We start from the raw sequence: 16,386 nt of genomic DNA, 5'->3' as shown, positions 1-16,386 counted from the left end.
TATGTTGTCAAATGTTATATTTATAATTAACTTTGTTAGTGACTAGTTATGAATCAAACATTTTTATCCTATAATTTGATGGGCAAAAGGATAGTTATCATTTGGTTTTAATGTTTAGAATGTGTTTTATAAAGATGCTATTAGTTGCAGCAGGTACTGTTCAATGTTTGCTAGCATTGTAGGCAAAATGTGGGGCAAAATTCAGTTTGTGGTACTGACCTGATAGCTTCCTGTTGGAGAAGTCACTCTCATTTTCAGGGACTGAGACTAAAGTCAGGGAGAGGTCAGGCACCAGGAGGGTTACAGAAGGAATTTGGAACATGGGATGTTGGGCGAGAGCAGAGGTAGGACACACTGACTGTACTTAGAGAGGTCAGGGTGGAAGAAGGAGAGTTCACAGGCTGGATAAGAATTCACAGCATTTCTGGTGGCTGAGGAAGATTTCAAGGATGGGTGGAATCCTTTTCTGCTTCTCTCTCAATCTCCCTCCTGTGACCCTGGTCTCATCTTCCATTTCCTGGCCCACTCATCCTCCTTGTTACTCTTATCTTCTCTCTCCTCCATCTACTCTCACAGCGGGCCCAGCTTCCTTATCTCCAGGGAGCCTGGGAAGTGAATCAAGGCAGGATCTGTAGGAGGGGGAAGAGCATGGACAAGCCAGCAAGCTGGTATAAGAGACCTGGAAGCGCGGCTTGCTGCTCTCACTGCAGGGGTGGAAGGGCTTCAGATGGCAATTGCTTCCACAGTAATAGCAGATCCTGAAAGTTTAGGCACGTGCTGGAACACGAGATCTCACTCTTCCCTTTGCCAGTTATTTCCTTTACTTGTGTTTAGAGTATTCTCCAAATGTCAGTGCCATAAAGCCAACAGTGAACATAGTAAGACACTACACACTACCTTATACCCTTTGCCTTTCTGTGGAAAAACTGGAATATTTATCCTTACACCACATTTTACAGCTTGCAGAAGTCTCTGTACCTACTCACAGACTGTTCTGTATAGCACTTGGTTCCTCTGATTGACCAAATTACTTCTGAGCTCAAATAAGTCCCCAAATAGACTGTAAGCACAGCTTCCTGCACTAGAAACATGAGGTAAAGCCTGGGTGCATGCCTGTCTGGGTTCACTGGAGGCATGTGCCCAGACTGAGCAGTTCATTGCTCCCAGCACTGATGATAAAGCCCTATTGCCATGTGTGCTCTTCTTTACAGTAGTTGCTTTTGTATAAATAGCGGCTTTGAGGAGAAGAGAAATGAATGAGTTTTCTAACATACAAGCCCCAAGCTTCTGCTTAGTGGTACTTCAGCACACAATGTGAGCAACTAAGGGTTAAACACAGAGCAGCACTGTGGCTGGAGAAGGAAAGGAAAACAATATTCAAGGCATGAGAACTCTACTGTCTTCTTTAACCTTCAGCCAAGTGGTATGTGGCGTTCCTACGTGAAAAAATGTGGCTGTAGCTGCTAAGGTCTCCCTGCATTCCCTGCTTCTCTAAGTCCCTCTTCATGTTGCAATAGTGTATCTATGCACAGACAGGCATAGGTTGGAACCCTCAGGCACAAATAATCCACATTCTCGTTTGAAATGCAGCTAATTTCACTACTCAAATGGGTGAAGAAGTGTAACGTAAAATGTGTTTGTGTGTCATCGGCAACACCCAGTGTTGTGTTTCTGGATGCTTCTTTATGCAGCACTGGGTCTTCAAAGGTGAAATTCAGTTCTTTTGTAAGCCTGATTGTTTATAAATGATGGAGGAACGAGGGTGTTTCATGCTATGCCATGAAACCAGAGCGGGTAGAAAAGGCAACAATACTTGACTACAAACACTCTTGACTCCCTGTTAGGTGAGGGCAAACAGCAGCATTCCTTTAAGCCCTGGGACACATGGCTTTGCCCCTTCCCAGACCCACACCCCACTGGTGCCGCAGCTCCTGCCTTGGCAGTGGCTGAGCAGAAGAACTGGGAGGGGAAGCGTTAGTTTGAAAAGTATTTCTTGGGGCCTTTATGTTACAAAGCCAGAGGGAACGGTCCCGTTCCCCTTCTTGGTAGGGCTGCACATGGCTCCCATTGACAGAACTGGGAGCTGTGTTGCTAGGTTGTAAATTTGGCATGCACCTTGAAAAGCATCATAATAAACTCTGCTGAATTACTATAAGAATACCCACAGTAGCATTTCAAAATTAGATTTATGTTAAAGTGTTGCTGTTGCACCCCAGGAACTTGAAAGGAAAACATTTCCCATACGCGTTATTCCCATACAATGCATTCAGTGCCTGTATTAACTTTGCAAACCACAGTTAAGCTTTCCTCTTGGGGACAGTACGCTCATTTTTTATATTGAAAATAATGAAAGGTCTAAAAAACCACAGAGAAGTTATTTTCCCAGTCATGTTTGCCATTTTTTACCCTTAGAATTACATAAGTCTCTGTTATGACATTTAATTCCTGTTTTTACTCCACTTTGCCAAAGCAAGGCAGCAAAGAATCTTCATTATGTGTTCCTTTGCAAACATTCATAACTATTTCCACATGAACTGATTTGTTAATTTTAAAGTTCAGGAGGACTTTCTTCTGAATTCTATGCAAGAGAGCAGGATCGTGATACACTTCATGCTATTTGCTTACCTACTCTAAAGAAGGCAATCACAGTCCCATACCCAATGGCAAACACCTTTGCTATGTAAGACTGTGACATATTCAGAACGGAAATGCTGCTCACAGTTCACAGATGGGGGGGGGGGATGTTCACCTCCGGGTGGGGGAGAGGGCAGAGAGCATGTATTGCACAGGAATCACAGCCAGACACACTATGCGATGGGAGGCTGACAGCTGAATGGGCATGCTCAGAAACACTGCACTCCTGCTTACCACACATTGGAATCTATGCCCAGATGTGGGTATCCTAGGAAGGAGGAGGAGGAGAGGGGTTTGTAAAAAAGTACAGAGTCTGGCCCATTCATCTAAAGTATGTTGTGTCCTAGTATGAGGAAGTGTTAACTTAGTGATGCTGACAGTCCTCAGTAAGTGTCCTATGCATCAAATTCAAGTTGTTATTCACAATGTTTCAGTAAAGTCTCTAGTCCATTTTTTCATGTTTAGGTTGAGCTCCAGGATGCCAAACAGTCTCGTCAGAAAACAAGACAATGGACTGAAAAACAGCAATAACACTAGGAATACAGTCAGGAAGAACAACCAGCAGTGTAACGGGCAAGAATAGTGCAGGGTAAAACCAGCTCATGTGTTGTATTATGTATTATATTGAGAAGTGCGGATCTCTACCCATCTGATTTCTATATTGAAAGCAATCTTCAGTCTTACACAATCCTGGACTCAGAGTCAGTCTCTGTGATATGCATTTCTAAACTGCCTCATGTAAAGATACAGGAGACTGCAGATGTCACAGCAGCACCCTCAGTGACCGTATTAACGTTTCATGTTATTTTTCAGTTGAAACATCATTAACGCACGCTGCGTGCACTTACCGTTATGTGACATTCCAACGGCAAGGCATTTCTGGAACCTGCAGTATTGACATTTATTCCTGCTTTTTTTGTGGATGCGGCAGTTCAGGTCACACCTGTCATAGATCAGCTTTAACCTGATGGTTCTTCGAAAAAAGCCCTGCAATCAACACAGAAGCACGTAAGAGGACACCAGAAACTGCAGTGTCATCACCTCACCTCCCCTGTGAGGATAAACCCAAAGCACCTTTCAGGACACACACTGAAGCTAACTTCAGTTTGGGCAGCTTTCCAAAGGAAGCAAGGCTCATGGGATCTGTGTCTGCTCCTCCGTGTGCTCCTGTTCGGATCTCATTAGCCATTTGCAACCTAGTTGGATGGAGGGGAACTGGGGAAGCTCATGGGGATCGGCGGGGTTTAAAGGACACAAGCTGGGAGCTCTACAGAACACTGTACCAAAGGAAGCCAAGCTCCATTTGTTCCACTGCTCATGGACAACTTGTTATGAAGTGACATTTTAGATTCACTAACAGGGGAGGAAGCTTTTCATAAATCACTGCCAACCAGAAATTCTGCCGACAGCAATCCGAGCTCAGGTGAACTGGTCACATTATGGGGTATTGTCTCCTGACAGTTTTAAGATGCTTTCCCACATCACTCAGAATCGATTAATAAATTTTACCCAAATTTACCTGCATTTGTCCCTTGTAACAATGAAGGTTTTCCTCACAATAAATGATATCAATAAATAAGTCACTGTAATTTAATTAATTAACAACGTACTTATTGCTTTATGTGTTCCTAATTCAGAGCTACGTGTTTTATTTCAGCTCTGCACTGGGTCTTTCCTATTAGTTCATTTCCTCTAGATATTGAAAACAGAGAAGATGAGAATTTGATGTTAAACTCTGTAATATTTTTCTTTGAGCTGAATGAATTATTATTCATTTCTTTCTCTGGCATTTCTTCTCTCATTCTTGAGGAAGGTTGAATCTTTACACCATTCATTTGGCCTTTTTGTGTTACAAACACTAAATGCCATTGACATAAAAAAAAAGCTGGTGGAGTTTTAAAGTGGAAAACCACATTCTTCCATTGAATTAGACTTTTCCATAGTCATCTAGAAATGTGTGAATTGGGTGAGGAAACCCTAATCAATCGGAATAACAGTCTGAAGTTTAAATTGTTCAGAGGACTGAGCTTTGGAGTTCGGCACGAGTCTGCTTTTGCTGCATGCTATGAATTCAGATTCTGCAATTGATCTCCAAGACAGCAGGAATTAACTAGAATTGCACAATTGCCAAAAGTAGAAGAAATGCACAAGAAATTACAATAGATCAGTAACATAATAAAAAAGGCAAATTATATTTAAAACCCCTCCTCCTACGAAGTCATAAAGTATCTGCAGTCTGTGGGGAACAGGCGGTCCTTTCCAACCCGAACTGTTCTGTGATTCTATGACTGTACTTCAAGAACTAAAGCTGTTCATAAAAGCACAGACCTCTGATTTTATCGAGGGATTATTCAGTATCCAGTCTTCCTTCAGAAGAGCCACTTTTGTGACAACTCACCTTGCAACCTTCGCAGGCATGCACACCATAATGAAACCCCGAGGCCTTGTCCCCGCACACACGGCATTCAATGGCCATAAGGGAGTTGGAAGTCTCCTCCTGAGGCTTGTTGTACAGCTGAACCTTTTCTGAAAAATAGGGTGGGGAAGGAGGCTCCATTTTGATTGCACCTGTGTGTAAAGAAGAGAGAAACTCAAATTATAATTAAACATATATAGGAAGAAACAAGGAATAATCCCAAGCAATCACAGTGAACATACCAGAGTCATAGCTCTGCTTCATAATACAAAATGAGTAGTAAACAGAGGACGTAAAGGGATGTAAACTGGAAGCCACTGTGTCAGGGGCAGTACATAGGCTGAAAAACCTGGAAGAGGCAGATTCTGATGTTGAATGTGCATTACAGATCCAGTTTTCAGCTCTGGAGGGTGGAACGATTGGAAGAAAGGGATATAAAAACGTATCTATGGAGACCTCATACTTGAAGGGCCTTCCAGTATCTAACCTGGTTGCATTACTTTGAGGTATTCAGAGCTACTGCAGGGAGATGGGCTGGAGTTGCTAATCTTGTCAAAAAAAATCATGTAAGTACCTACACACTGAATAATAGATAATTGGATAATATTGGATATTTAAAGAAATTGAGCTGTCCTGGGGAACACTTTGGATGCAGTTTAGAGATACATCTTCTCTTCTGAACGCTTCTCATTGAGAGAGCAATTGAATATCAAACAAGCTCAAACAACCAAATATTAGGTCCTTAAATCAGTTACTGGTCATAGAAGCCTCAGAAGTGATCTAAGTGCCACAGTGTTACAAAAGGATGAATGTTTTTCTCTTCCAGACTGGCTACATGGTACAAACTAGAAACTTTTCTTTCATACCCAAACTAGGAAGAAAGAAGAAAAGAGGAAATTTAATTAAAGATGACAAGGATTTATCCTACCTCGGCTCTACCGTACCCTACCTTGTTATTGGAGTGTTATGGACAGTTCTAACTGAACAAAAGGAAAAGAAATGCTTAGCTGGGAAAATGTCTTAATGTATTACATACGCAACCAAGAGGTACCCAGCACCTGCTTCCCTGTGCAGCCAGAATTAAACAGCACAGGATCGCTAGCACGAATACCCTTGAAGAATTCCTGGACGGATTGCTACAAGCAAAAGCAAAAGCGATGTCAAATCCAAGTAGGCTGAATGGATCTTTCAGACAGTTCCAGGCGCAGCAACCTCACGTCCCTCCTTGGAGCAGGGATGTGCAGTGACAGCTCACTTAAAAACGGTACACTTCTTAAAAGGAGCGTTCCCTCTTAGTTTTTTACTGTAACTGGCAAAGAGCAGCACTGTTCCTAGTCCATAACTAGTCCTAGCCTATGGAGCCTCAAGCATTAGGGACACTGATAAAAGTTAGACCAAAGCTGTGACTCAGGTGTAGCCAATAGCTCTACTCCAACACTTTCTTAGGCCGGTTGGCATTTCAAAGCTACACATATGAATTAGTAATATGCTGTGTAGGCTGGGGCATTTTTTAACATCCAGGATACTTATTCTGCACCATGTGCATAGAGCTTCAAAGAACAATTTACACATAAGCTACTTTAATAGGAAACTGGAAGCTTAAGAAAAAAATGGTGGGGTTCATGTGGCTAATAAAAAACATTTAATGTCATTTTAGCTACCTTATGATACTCTACCCAACCTCCAACTGCTGCTCTGGAAGGGTGAAGGGCTGCTGTATGCATTCTCTCTTTCCTATCTGCCTAAGGTGACACAGGATACAGCAGTTAAGTCACCTGAATACTTCTACAGCCTTTGGCTGGCAGGACACTTTCCAGAGAATGGAGCAGATATGAGCATGAAGGAAATACAGATTTTAAAACCAAAAGCATACTTTGGCAATCCTGGAGCTTGATATCGTATTTATAATCCATGCTTGTCTGATCGCTTCTTGCAAGAGGAATATCTTCATAGTGTGGTGAAGAAATGCTTGAAAAATCAACGGTGGTAAACGGCTTTATGTCGAAGGAATGTGTGTGATCTTCCATTGCAGACAGATCCACGGGGCTAATTCCAAAATTCATGGGCCAAAACGGCATTTCTGTGTCAACCATTGTAGCCCCTGAAAACAGAAAGACAGACATTTTGAAAGAGACTAGTTATCTCTGTGACAAGTTCAGGTCCAAAGGGGTGAGGTTCAAACCCTCAATCAGGTGCAGGTTTAGGCCCCATCTATCATTTGCCATGGGTTTGGCACCATACAACGTACTAGGGCTTATAGAAACATTGCATGGCTAACACTGAGCAGTTAACCCGGCTTTGAGGTGGCTCTTAGGGAGGCTCTGCCAGCACAAGCCATAAGAGCAAATGAGATGTTCTGACATCCCGGCCTCAAGCTAACCTTAGAACAGAACAACCGGAGAAGAGAAGGCTCAGGGGGGGCCTTATTGCTCTCTAAAACTACCTGAAATGGAGCCAGGAGGGGGCTGGTCTCTGCTCCCAAGGAACAGGGGATGGGACAAGAGGAAATGGCCTCAAGCTGTGTCAGGCAGGTTTAGATGGGGCTGAGGAACAATCCTTCCCCAAAGGGTGCTCAGGCCCAGGGCAGTCCTGGAGTCACTGTCCTTGGAAGTGTTCACAAACTGTGTAAATAAAGCCCTCCGTGCCATGGGTTAGTGGTGGCCTTGGCAGTGCTTGGGAACAGTTGGACTGGATGAGCTTAAAGGTCTTTTCCAACCTGGGTGATTGTATGGCTGTCTTCAGCATCCTGCTGGGCTGGACTGAACTGATCTGTTCTTCAGAAGGCAGCACAGATAGTTAGTGGGCTCACAGAACTGTGCTTAGGTGAATAACTCACAAAACCAGAGGGGAAAAATAACCAACTCACTAAGTGTGAATGGGCAGATGAAATACAGTTTTACCTGGCTATTTTGTACAATATGTATGTGCTTTAGTAAGCATGCAAGTCATTTAAAACAAAAACACCCCCCCCCAAACCCAAAGACAGATACCACTGATTTTAACTGCATCTCTCAATGGTGTGCAGATGAACAGAATCAGAAGTCTTCTACAGCTAGTTTTGCAGCTTTTTAAATTCTAATCACTCTCCCCAAGTGCCTGAAAACCTGAGGGATTTCTACACTAAGAAAAAATTAAAAAGGAGTTGGTGGTTTTCCTCCAAATAACCAGAAAAGTTTGAAATCTTCCCTCATTCAAGTGTGTCAAAAGCTTTATCCCAGAGTCTTCAACCCAAGCCTCAAGGAACTTCCATTTCTGACTTCCCACATTCTAGATCTCCTTGTGTACATCTTGAAAGCAGTAAACAAACCAAAAGCTTCCACCTGCAAAAATGGTCAGCAAATCAAGTGCAATGAGACTGAGATTTAAAGAGTTTTTCTGAGTCCTCTTCTGACACTTGGATGACCAAAATCCTTGATTCAGATGTATTTCAGCTGTAAAGGCTGTAAGTAACAGCAAGTGTAAACCACTGTTTTATAACCAGGGTTTGTCTTTCGCTTTCCATCATTTATAAAAAGAACATTCTGATCTAAAAATAGAGTTGATGTGAAGGAACTTCATTGACTTGGTCCCTTTGGCTGTTTAATTTGGACTTTAGACCCAATCAGGTAAATAGCCTTTAACCTCTAGATAACAGGAACTTTGATTTGATCCACTTTGAATCAAAACTACTTTGTCACACTGCCACAACTGTTGCAAAATGAGTATCATGGGACAGACCTGCTCTGTAACACTGAGATCATCCTCTGTTTTGACAGGCTTGCAGGTAAGTAAATCCATGACTGTCCTCCCCATCAACTGCACTGAGGTGCTAAGGTAGTAATGGCTAGAAAGGGTTACAGTTCTCTTGATCTTCCCTCAGGGAAGTCACCCTCATTCTTCCACCTTAAGGACTCACAGCACAACCTTTTCATCCTACCTTGGCCACAACAAAGGTTGTAAAATACCTTTCTTATTTTTACATTTCAATTCAGAAATTCTCACTGCAGTACTTACAAAAGGGATGCTACTCTATCCCATGCTGTGCAACATATGTGTTGCCTCTAGGAGAACAAAATGGGACCCTGTAGCTCCATACTGCCACTCCTACTACTATGTGACTGATGAAGTAGTCCTGTAGAGCAAAGTGTTGAGGGCTCACCATTGGCAAGGTTAGCCCAACGCTCAGCAGCTGTTTGCCTTCCCAAAGGCGTCAGCCATCGGATGGGAAGTGCAGGCTCACGTCACCCCTAATGAAAGCAAGACCTGCCCACAAGAAAAAATCAGAACTTCTAAGTGCCACGAGGGAAAGTTACCCTGTGAGAGTACGTGACAGGTTGTCAGAGTACCTTGGAGTTACACAGTCTGCTCCAAACAGTCAAGTGTTCTGGAAGCATGACGTGCAAATCCCTGGCCATCAACACTGGGAGCTGTCCTCATTAAACACACTTGCAAATAAAGCAGTAAAATAGAACAGACTCCTTCCTAAGAGGCCTTTAAAACAATTAAATCAAATCAACAAACATCTACATTTAAGCATCGGCTTATAGTCCTTTAAACATTGAGAGCTATGTCCACTGTGTATGTGGAGGGCTGCCTCAAGGGTGGATGAAGAAGAATGCCTGCAGGCCTGGCCCCAGTTATAGCCCCAGTTCATCCTGTGCAGCCCACAGGACTCAATACACCCAGGTGCACCCATGAGGTTCCTGTGAGGCCAAGACACAAGTGCAGGCATCCTCAAGAGGCAGAAGGACTCCTACTGACACCTGCCCTTGCACGGACACCTCCCCTGCACTAAAGGAGCTGAGGAGGTTTCAGTACGAGCCTGAAGGCAAGTGCAAGCTGAAGTCAGTCACCCACTGAATGATACACTGAATGACTGCCATTGAGCTCCATTGTTCTATTACACACAAAGCAGATGTTAAAATGAGTGTTCCTGCATCATCCATAAAACCTCTGTGAAGGCATCCTCACAGCCCTGAGGCATTATCACTTTGTATTCTCAATCTGCAAACCACTGCCAGCTAAACAGCAGGTTAAAGTTGGTCTATATTTCACTTTATAACACAGGGAACAACTGGGATGTTTTGGAGAAATTGATGATGTACAATGTGATTAATCCCGTGAAGCTCCCGAACCATTAGAAGACAATGTGTGCTTGACATTCACTATGTACAGATAGACACACCACAGCTTGGAAAGACTCCAAGAAGCATGTAAGCCCAGAGGTCTGGCTTGCAGGGCACAGGCTCTGAAAGGTGAGAGGGGACAGTAACTCCTTAGCATGTTGTGCTTTCACAGCACAGCCTGCTTGTTTCAGCAAAGTCTACCCATAACCAGAGGAGTTTCAGGGGAAAGGTATTTCTAGCACAGAACTGTAGATTTTTACTAGGTTTTAGGAGAAGTAAAACAAAATACATAACAAGTAACCTTGTTTTAACACTCAGTATGAGCGGCTGTGTTTCGTGCATGCTGTTTTTTCTCTACTAACTGTTGTTTGTTTCTCCTGTGCATCTGTTCACATCACACACACGCTCTGTGAGCTGGGGATAGAGGAAATACAAATGCCTAAAGTAAACTGAAGGGCAAACCAGGACATTTGGGTGCACCCATCAGCTGCCACAGGGCGCAAAGTAATTCCACTTTATGCTACTCATATTTCCAATCTAAGGTCATAAAATCTGGACTCAGAAGCCATTTACAGCCCTTCAAGGAAAAGCCTATAAACTCCACCCCTTCCAGAGGTGAACATCCCATGCACAACCAGTAATAGCAGCTTTTCTGATCTGCAGGCAACTAAAAAAGATTTGCTAAATTGTTCCATACCAAGAAATGTCTACTTAGAGGTTTGAAAAATCATTATGTTCAGAGAATCCAGCCTGGTTTGGGTTGGGTTGGAAGGGACCTTAAAGCTCATCCAGTCCCACAGGCAGGGACCCCTTCCACTAGAGCAGCTTGCTCCAAGCCCCTGTGTCCAACCTGGCCTTGAACACTGCCAGGGATGGGGCAGCCACAGCTTCTCTGGGCACCCTGTGCCAGCGCCTCAGCACCCTCACAGGGAAGAGCTTCTGCCTTAGATCTAACCTGAAATTATTCTGTTGTCCATATTATAATTCTGTCTACAGTATCCTCAAAGACAGGTAACAATGATACTGTGCATGTGCACATGCACAGAAGTGTGTGCATACCTGAAGCCTCCCATTGAAGTATAAGGTTCTGACATGATAAAATGCCTTGAGTAGATAGGATTGACTCAACACGAAGAAGGGTTTGCCTGTACCTGAGCTGCTTTCCTTACACTGGAAACAGTTACCTTTGGCTGTACTGTAAATCCCACTTGACAAGGCCTTAGCTCTGCTCAATTTACATGAATTTCATTCCCACTCCCAGTCCAGCATCAACCTGGGAGGGCTCACAAACACAGAACTTTTAATCTAACCACAGGGAAACATTCTGCCTCTCAGGCCTTGCAGATCAGGGGAGTACCTCTCTTGTGAGGGCCACAGCATTCTCCAGCAGCAGCACCACAAGACAGGACGAGACGGTGTTTATAGGCATGCATGTCTACATGGGCAGAAGTGGAGAACGTGTGGCTTCTACCTCGTCTTGGCTTCCCCACTGCTATATAACATAAAGCAGATTGGGTGCTCTACCCAGCGGCAGGGAGGATATTTCTACTACTTACTATGACACCTGTGCAAAGAGGTGGTAAAGGTTTATTGTCTTACTCGATTTCATGCAACAAAAAGACTAAAATGTTTGGCTTTCTCTCATTATGCACATATTTCTGATGTGTTTTGCTCAAGAAAAAGAAATGTATAAAGCAGCAATGTGACCTGGCATACAGATACACCACTCACTGCCTGTTTCTCGAAGACACCAGTAAATCCAAAGTTGCTAAAGGAATCCTGAAGCTGTCAGTGCAATAGGTTCTGTACTGTGAGTATATCTGTGGTCAAACTAAGCACAAGACAGTTGTTTTGTGTTTCTCCATTTCTGGACAACAAGATGCATATTATAGCATTTCTTTAGACAATAAAACAATGCTCCCAGATAAATACTATTCATAATAATTTCTGAATGATGAGAGTTTCAGGTTTGCTGTGTTGGGTATGAAAATCAAGGTGTTTCATTGCAGTTATAAAGTTCAAATCCTCACATGTAACAGCTAAGTCTTAGATTATGCAGACCTTGTTCAATTTACTGAAACCTTCTATTACACTGGAAACAAAATGGATTTTACTATTCAGACTAACTTAGATTGTGAATACTACAATGAAGTGCTGATTTTATTCCTGCGTTACTGAAAACTAAAGTGAAAACTGTGCCTATGTTTAAGAGTTTACAAATATTTCTATTCTGCGTATAACTTTACTTGATTTCTGCTGTGATTCTGTCTTTTTCCCTCCCCATAAAATGCGAATGCCAACATTGCCCTCTGGAAAACCTAAAAGTTAACATAAATAATGGTAGTCTTCTCATGGCTTTTTGGGAAAATGAAACCAACACCCAAACAGGCAAGCACCAAAACACCTAAAGCAGAACTCGAATCCCCAGACTACTCCAGAATCCTTTCCTAATGCTCACACACGCTCATGTGAGATCCAAGTAATAAAAAGATAACCTATATTGATCAAAATGATTTTCATGTGCAAAAATCATTCTCAGCTAGCCAAAGGCGACACAGATAGGCAGCAGAGATGTTATTCACATGAAGTCAGATGAATATGCTTTAGTGTTTAAATCATCAAAAAGAGTAGAAGTGGAAGAGAGAATCTGTTGAGATAATGTTACACAAGATATGAAACCAGTCTTTTAACTCCCTTGACTTGCATTTAATCTCAGGTAGCCAACTGCTAACTATTATCTACAAGGAAGCAAAGGAAGGCATATGAACTCATGCGACCCATCTGTATTGACTGCCAGCCCCAGCAACAGCTTACACTTGATTAATATGGTGCTGACTGTGAGAAGCAGCATCTCATTCAGCTGCTTCATGCAGGAGCAAATTATTTCCAGTTCATAAGAAAGTTATTTGGTGCATTTGTCATCTTAGGAAAACATGAAGTATAACATAAGAGATTATCATGGTATGAAAAACATCTTGGATCACAAGCTCCTCTCTACCATAAACACTGCCTGTGCTCAGTTAACCTGAAGGGCCTGTTGCACTACATTCTAGACACGCTCTTTCCAGACAAAACTACCAAAATATGACCCTAGAGGTATTTAATGAAGCAACCAGAACATCCTAACCTCGGATGAGATGCAGAAAATCAGAGGGGAAAAAAAAACAGTTGAAGCTTTGAAACATTACTGAAATCAAAGCAATGGCATAACTACACTACCCCGACAGGTATAAATATGGACAAATACATACATGGTGTAAATCTATTTTTATTTTTTAAATTAAAACATATTTCATGGAATAGTTTGGAAACAGTTTGATCCGCTGAATCACAAACCTTCATTTGTCTTTCAGGAGAGAATGCTGCAAAAGGGCTCTAAGAAGAGAAGGGACAGTCTCATGACAAAACTGTTGCATTCCCTTTCAATAACTCAGTTCTTTCATTGCCTCTGACACAGAAATTTGATGTGGCAATGGACAAGTAGCTCAAGCCAACATTTTCATCAGTGCTGTTTTCAGGTCCTCAATGTGAGGCATAGGGTCTGGCGATACACTGTGTTCAGAAAGTGATGAACTGGTGTCTCTGGAAGGTGGAGAGAGTCACCGATTGGAGTAAGACTTGGAAAAACAGCATCACTTTGTCCTATTCTTCTGGTTATTTAGAGAAAGTTGCATCATTTTACTGCATTTACTTTTTCCTGGAGAAAAACAAATGCCGCTGACTTTTGTCTCAGTTCTCCACTTGTGCAGGGAAAGAATATTACCTTTCCCCTCCCGTTCTCTGTGTTACCATTAAAACAGCCATCTTCTTCAGCAGGGATGGTATTACTCTACAAAGTTTTGATATTCCTGAGTATGTCTGAGTACAATGAAGCTTTAAGCTTACCTGCTTCAATCGCAAAAATGATATATTGTTCATTCATAGCATCTGTTGTTATAGTGGACTTTATCCGATAGCATTTGCATAAAATAAACTAATTTTATTTTAGATAAACCAAAGTATGTGCTTTTTTTTTTGCTGTCTTTCAATGACTCAAAGCACCTGGACATAGTCCTTTTAATACATTAAAACAACTACTGCATGGTCTCAGGTTCTTAAATCTAACGCAGGACCTGGCATACTTGTGTTCTGTTGCTGCAGAGTCAGCAGAGGGAGCACAACATAACTGAAAAACCAAACCTTCTTTCCAAGAACTCTGCCGACACAACCAGCGATGCTCTTCTACAAACAAACAAGCAGCAAATAAAGTACATAAAAAGAGCCGTGTTGACTGATCCACCCCCCCCCCAATTCAGTGTTTGATAAAATCAGTAAGCTTTAAATTGCAGTAAGAAAACCCAAGTAACAGCAACAAGCTATAAAGACTTGCTTTAATAACTCCAGTACAGAATTTTCTATGTTGTGTTTGCATTACCAAGACACAGAGATAGAGGATTTTTCCTTTTCATTCATCCACCTATTCTAAACACTAGCATAATTCAAGGCAGCAGTTGTTTCATTTCTGTGATGACGCACGCACTGAACAGCAATGTCTTGGTAGGAGTTATCCAAAGCAGTCTTTCCAAGCAAATGACAAACTAGAAAGCACTATGAGTGCAAGAAAAAGACCCAGGCTTCCTTGGGCAACCTTCAGGACACCAGGGCTAACTGGCTGTTGATGTCATCCGCCCCACTGCTCGACCACCCGCATCCACGAGCTCCTTCTGACAACTCGGTATTGCCTTTCAGTTTTCTTTTCAAGTATGATTCTATTCAAAGTATGTGCAGGAATGAAAATGGAGCTCACTGCAGAGGAACTAAACTTCTATGGATCTGTTTTGAGAACTCTAAAGCCCCCCTCAGTTTACCTGCAAAACCAAAGAAAATCCCTGGTGGCCTCTAGCGAATGTTGAGCATCAAACAAGTGACTTAATGAAGGAGTAAGCTGATGGAGCTTTTGGTGCGCTGCTTTTAACATCAGGCCTGACTCCAAGCACAAGTTCAAGACAGTGGATAACATTTTCTTCTCCGTTCCACAGAGCCAAACTTCAAGCTGAAAACAAACATGTCCTTTAGGAAAGATACCCCACAATACCATAAAGATGCAACATGGCCAATGTACTATTGAAGGAATGGGAATAAACAAGCCTGGTGGTTCTAGCCAAAATGAGTTTGTGAATCCTCAAGGAGAGGAGGAGATATGTATCACCCCTGTCACAGGGTGCAGCCACACCTCAGGGGTTAATCATGGAGTGGGAGGGGTATGAGCCCTGTACAGTCTACTGTACTAACCTGCATAACCAGCATGGGACCAAAATTCTGATAGCAAGAAGGAAAGCAATGAGCTGGGGCTGAGTGTAATGTTAAAGGTGTGACAGCCAACCCGATACTCCCAGGAACATCTTGAAGCACTGCCACTAGATGCAAGTGTCTGTCACATCTCCACAGTGTGAACCATGGAGGAGCACTGATGACTCCATGGCTTAAGAACCAGGCTGAGAAAACCAAGCAGTGCACCATCCATGGGCTGCAGAGAACAGCAACACCAAGATCCTTCAGGAAGCCAAATACAAAGTGGGGGGGGGGGGGGGTCAACCCTCTCAGCAAGGCTGCACAGTAAAACATCAGAAGAAGCTTGAGAAATGGGGTAAAGCCAAACACTTGAAAAGGCCAAAAGCAAGCAACTCATAAATCAGTAGGAAATGTATTTTACGCCTGTAACTGAATTACAGCTACAAGCTGTAATTACTAAAAGCAGAGTCCATAAAATTTACTACAATGTTTAGGAGGTAGCTGCTAATAGAAACAGCCCGTTCAGAGGACAACAGAGCTGTTTAAATGAAATATATGCTTTCTATTCTGTGCCTATGGAAGTCACACAAAATGGTAGCTGATCTGAGTTCTTACTTGGAATAGTAGCATTTTATGCCATTGCAGGGTCACAAATCATTGTAAATGTAAGTGCAGGTGAGAAGCAAGCTCAAAAATGCCAAGGGCTACTCAGATATGCTACAAATTCTACCTCCTATTTTAATTATTTAATGCAGGGTTTGCTGCATTCTGATACTGGAGAGATACTGATGAAACTTTAAGTTATTTCAGGATATAAAAGAAACTGATTGCAAGGCTGTGCTCAAATAATAGCTTAAATAGAAATTGAGAATATTGGAAAATTATAGCTGTATAAGAAGTCCTGATTTACATATCTGAAACACTTTGCGGACAAAGGTAGCTCAGATTTAAGGGGAACAG

The 16,386-nt window shown here is 42.4% G+C and overlaps 1 protein-coding gene across 2 annotated transcripts in view; it reads right to left on the bottom strand.

Moving 5' to 3' along the window:
- The window catches only part of PPARG (peroxisome proliferator activated receptor gamma), a 58,165-nt gene that overhangs the window by 16,573 nt on the left and 25,206 nt on the right, over nucleotides 1-16,386 (bottom strand). For both annotated transcript variants that reach the window (XM_062620644.1, XM_062620653.1), the window contains 3 exons: nucleotides 6,924-7,151; nucleotides 5,033-5,202; nucleotides 3,483-3,621 (listed from right to left, as the gene is read on the bottom strand). In XM_062620644.1, coding sequence (XP_062476628.1) covers nucleotides 3,483-3,621; nucleotides 5,033-5,202; nucleotides 6,924-7,143 — 529 coding nt within the window. In that variant the 5' untranslated portion in view covers nucleotides 7,144-7,151. The remainder of the gene's footprint in view (nucleotides 1-3,482; nucleotides 3,622-5,032; nucleotides 5,203-6,923; nucleotides 7,152-16,386) is intronic.

This window comes from Pezoporus occidentalis, unplaced genomic scaffold (genome assembly GCF_034315485.1).
Source record: "Pezoporus occidentalis ecotype Australia unplaced genomic scaffold, CSIRO_AGI_Poc_V1 ctg106, whole genome shotgun sequence".
Taxonomy (NCBI): Eukaryota; Metazoa; Chordata; class Aves; order Psittaciformes; family Psittacidae; genus Pezoporus; species Pezoporus occidentalis.
This window is presented reverse-complemented; position numbering and strand designations above follow the sequence as displayed.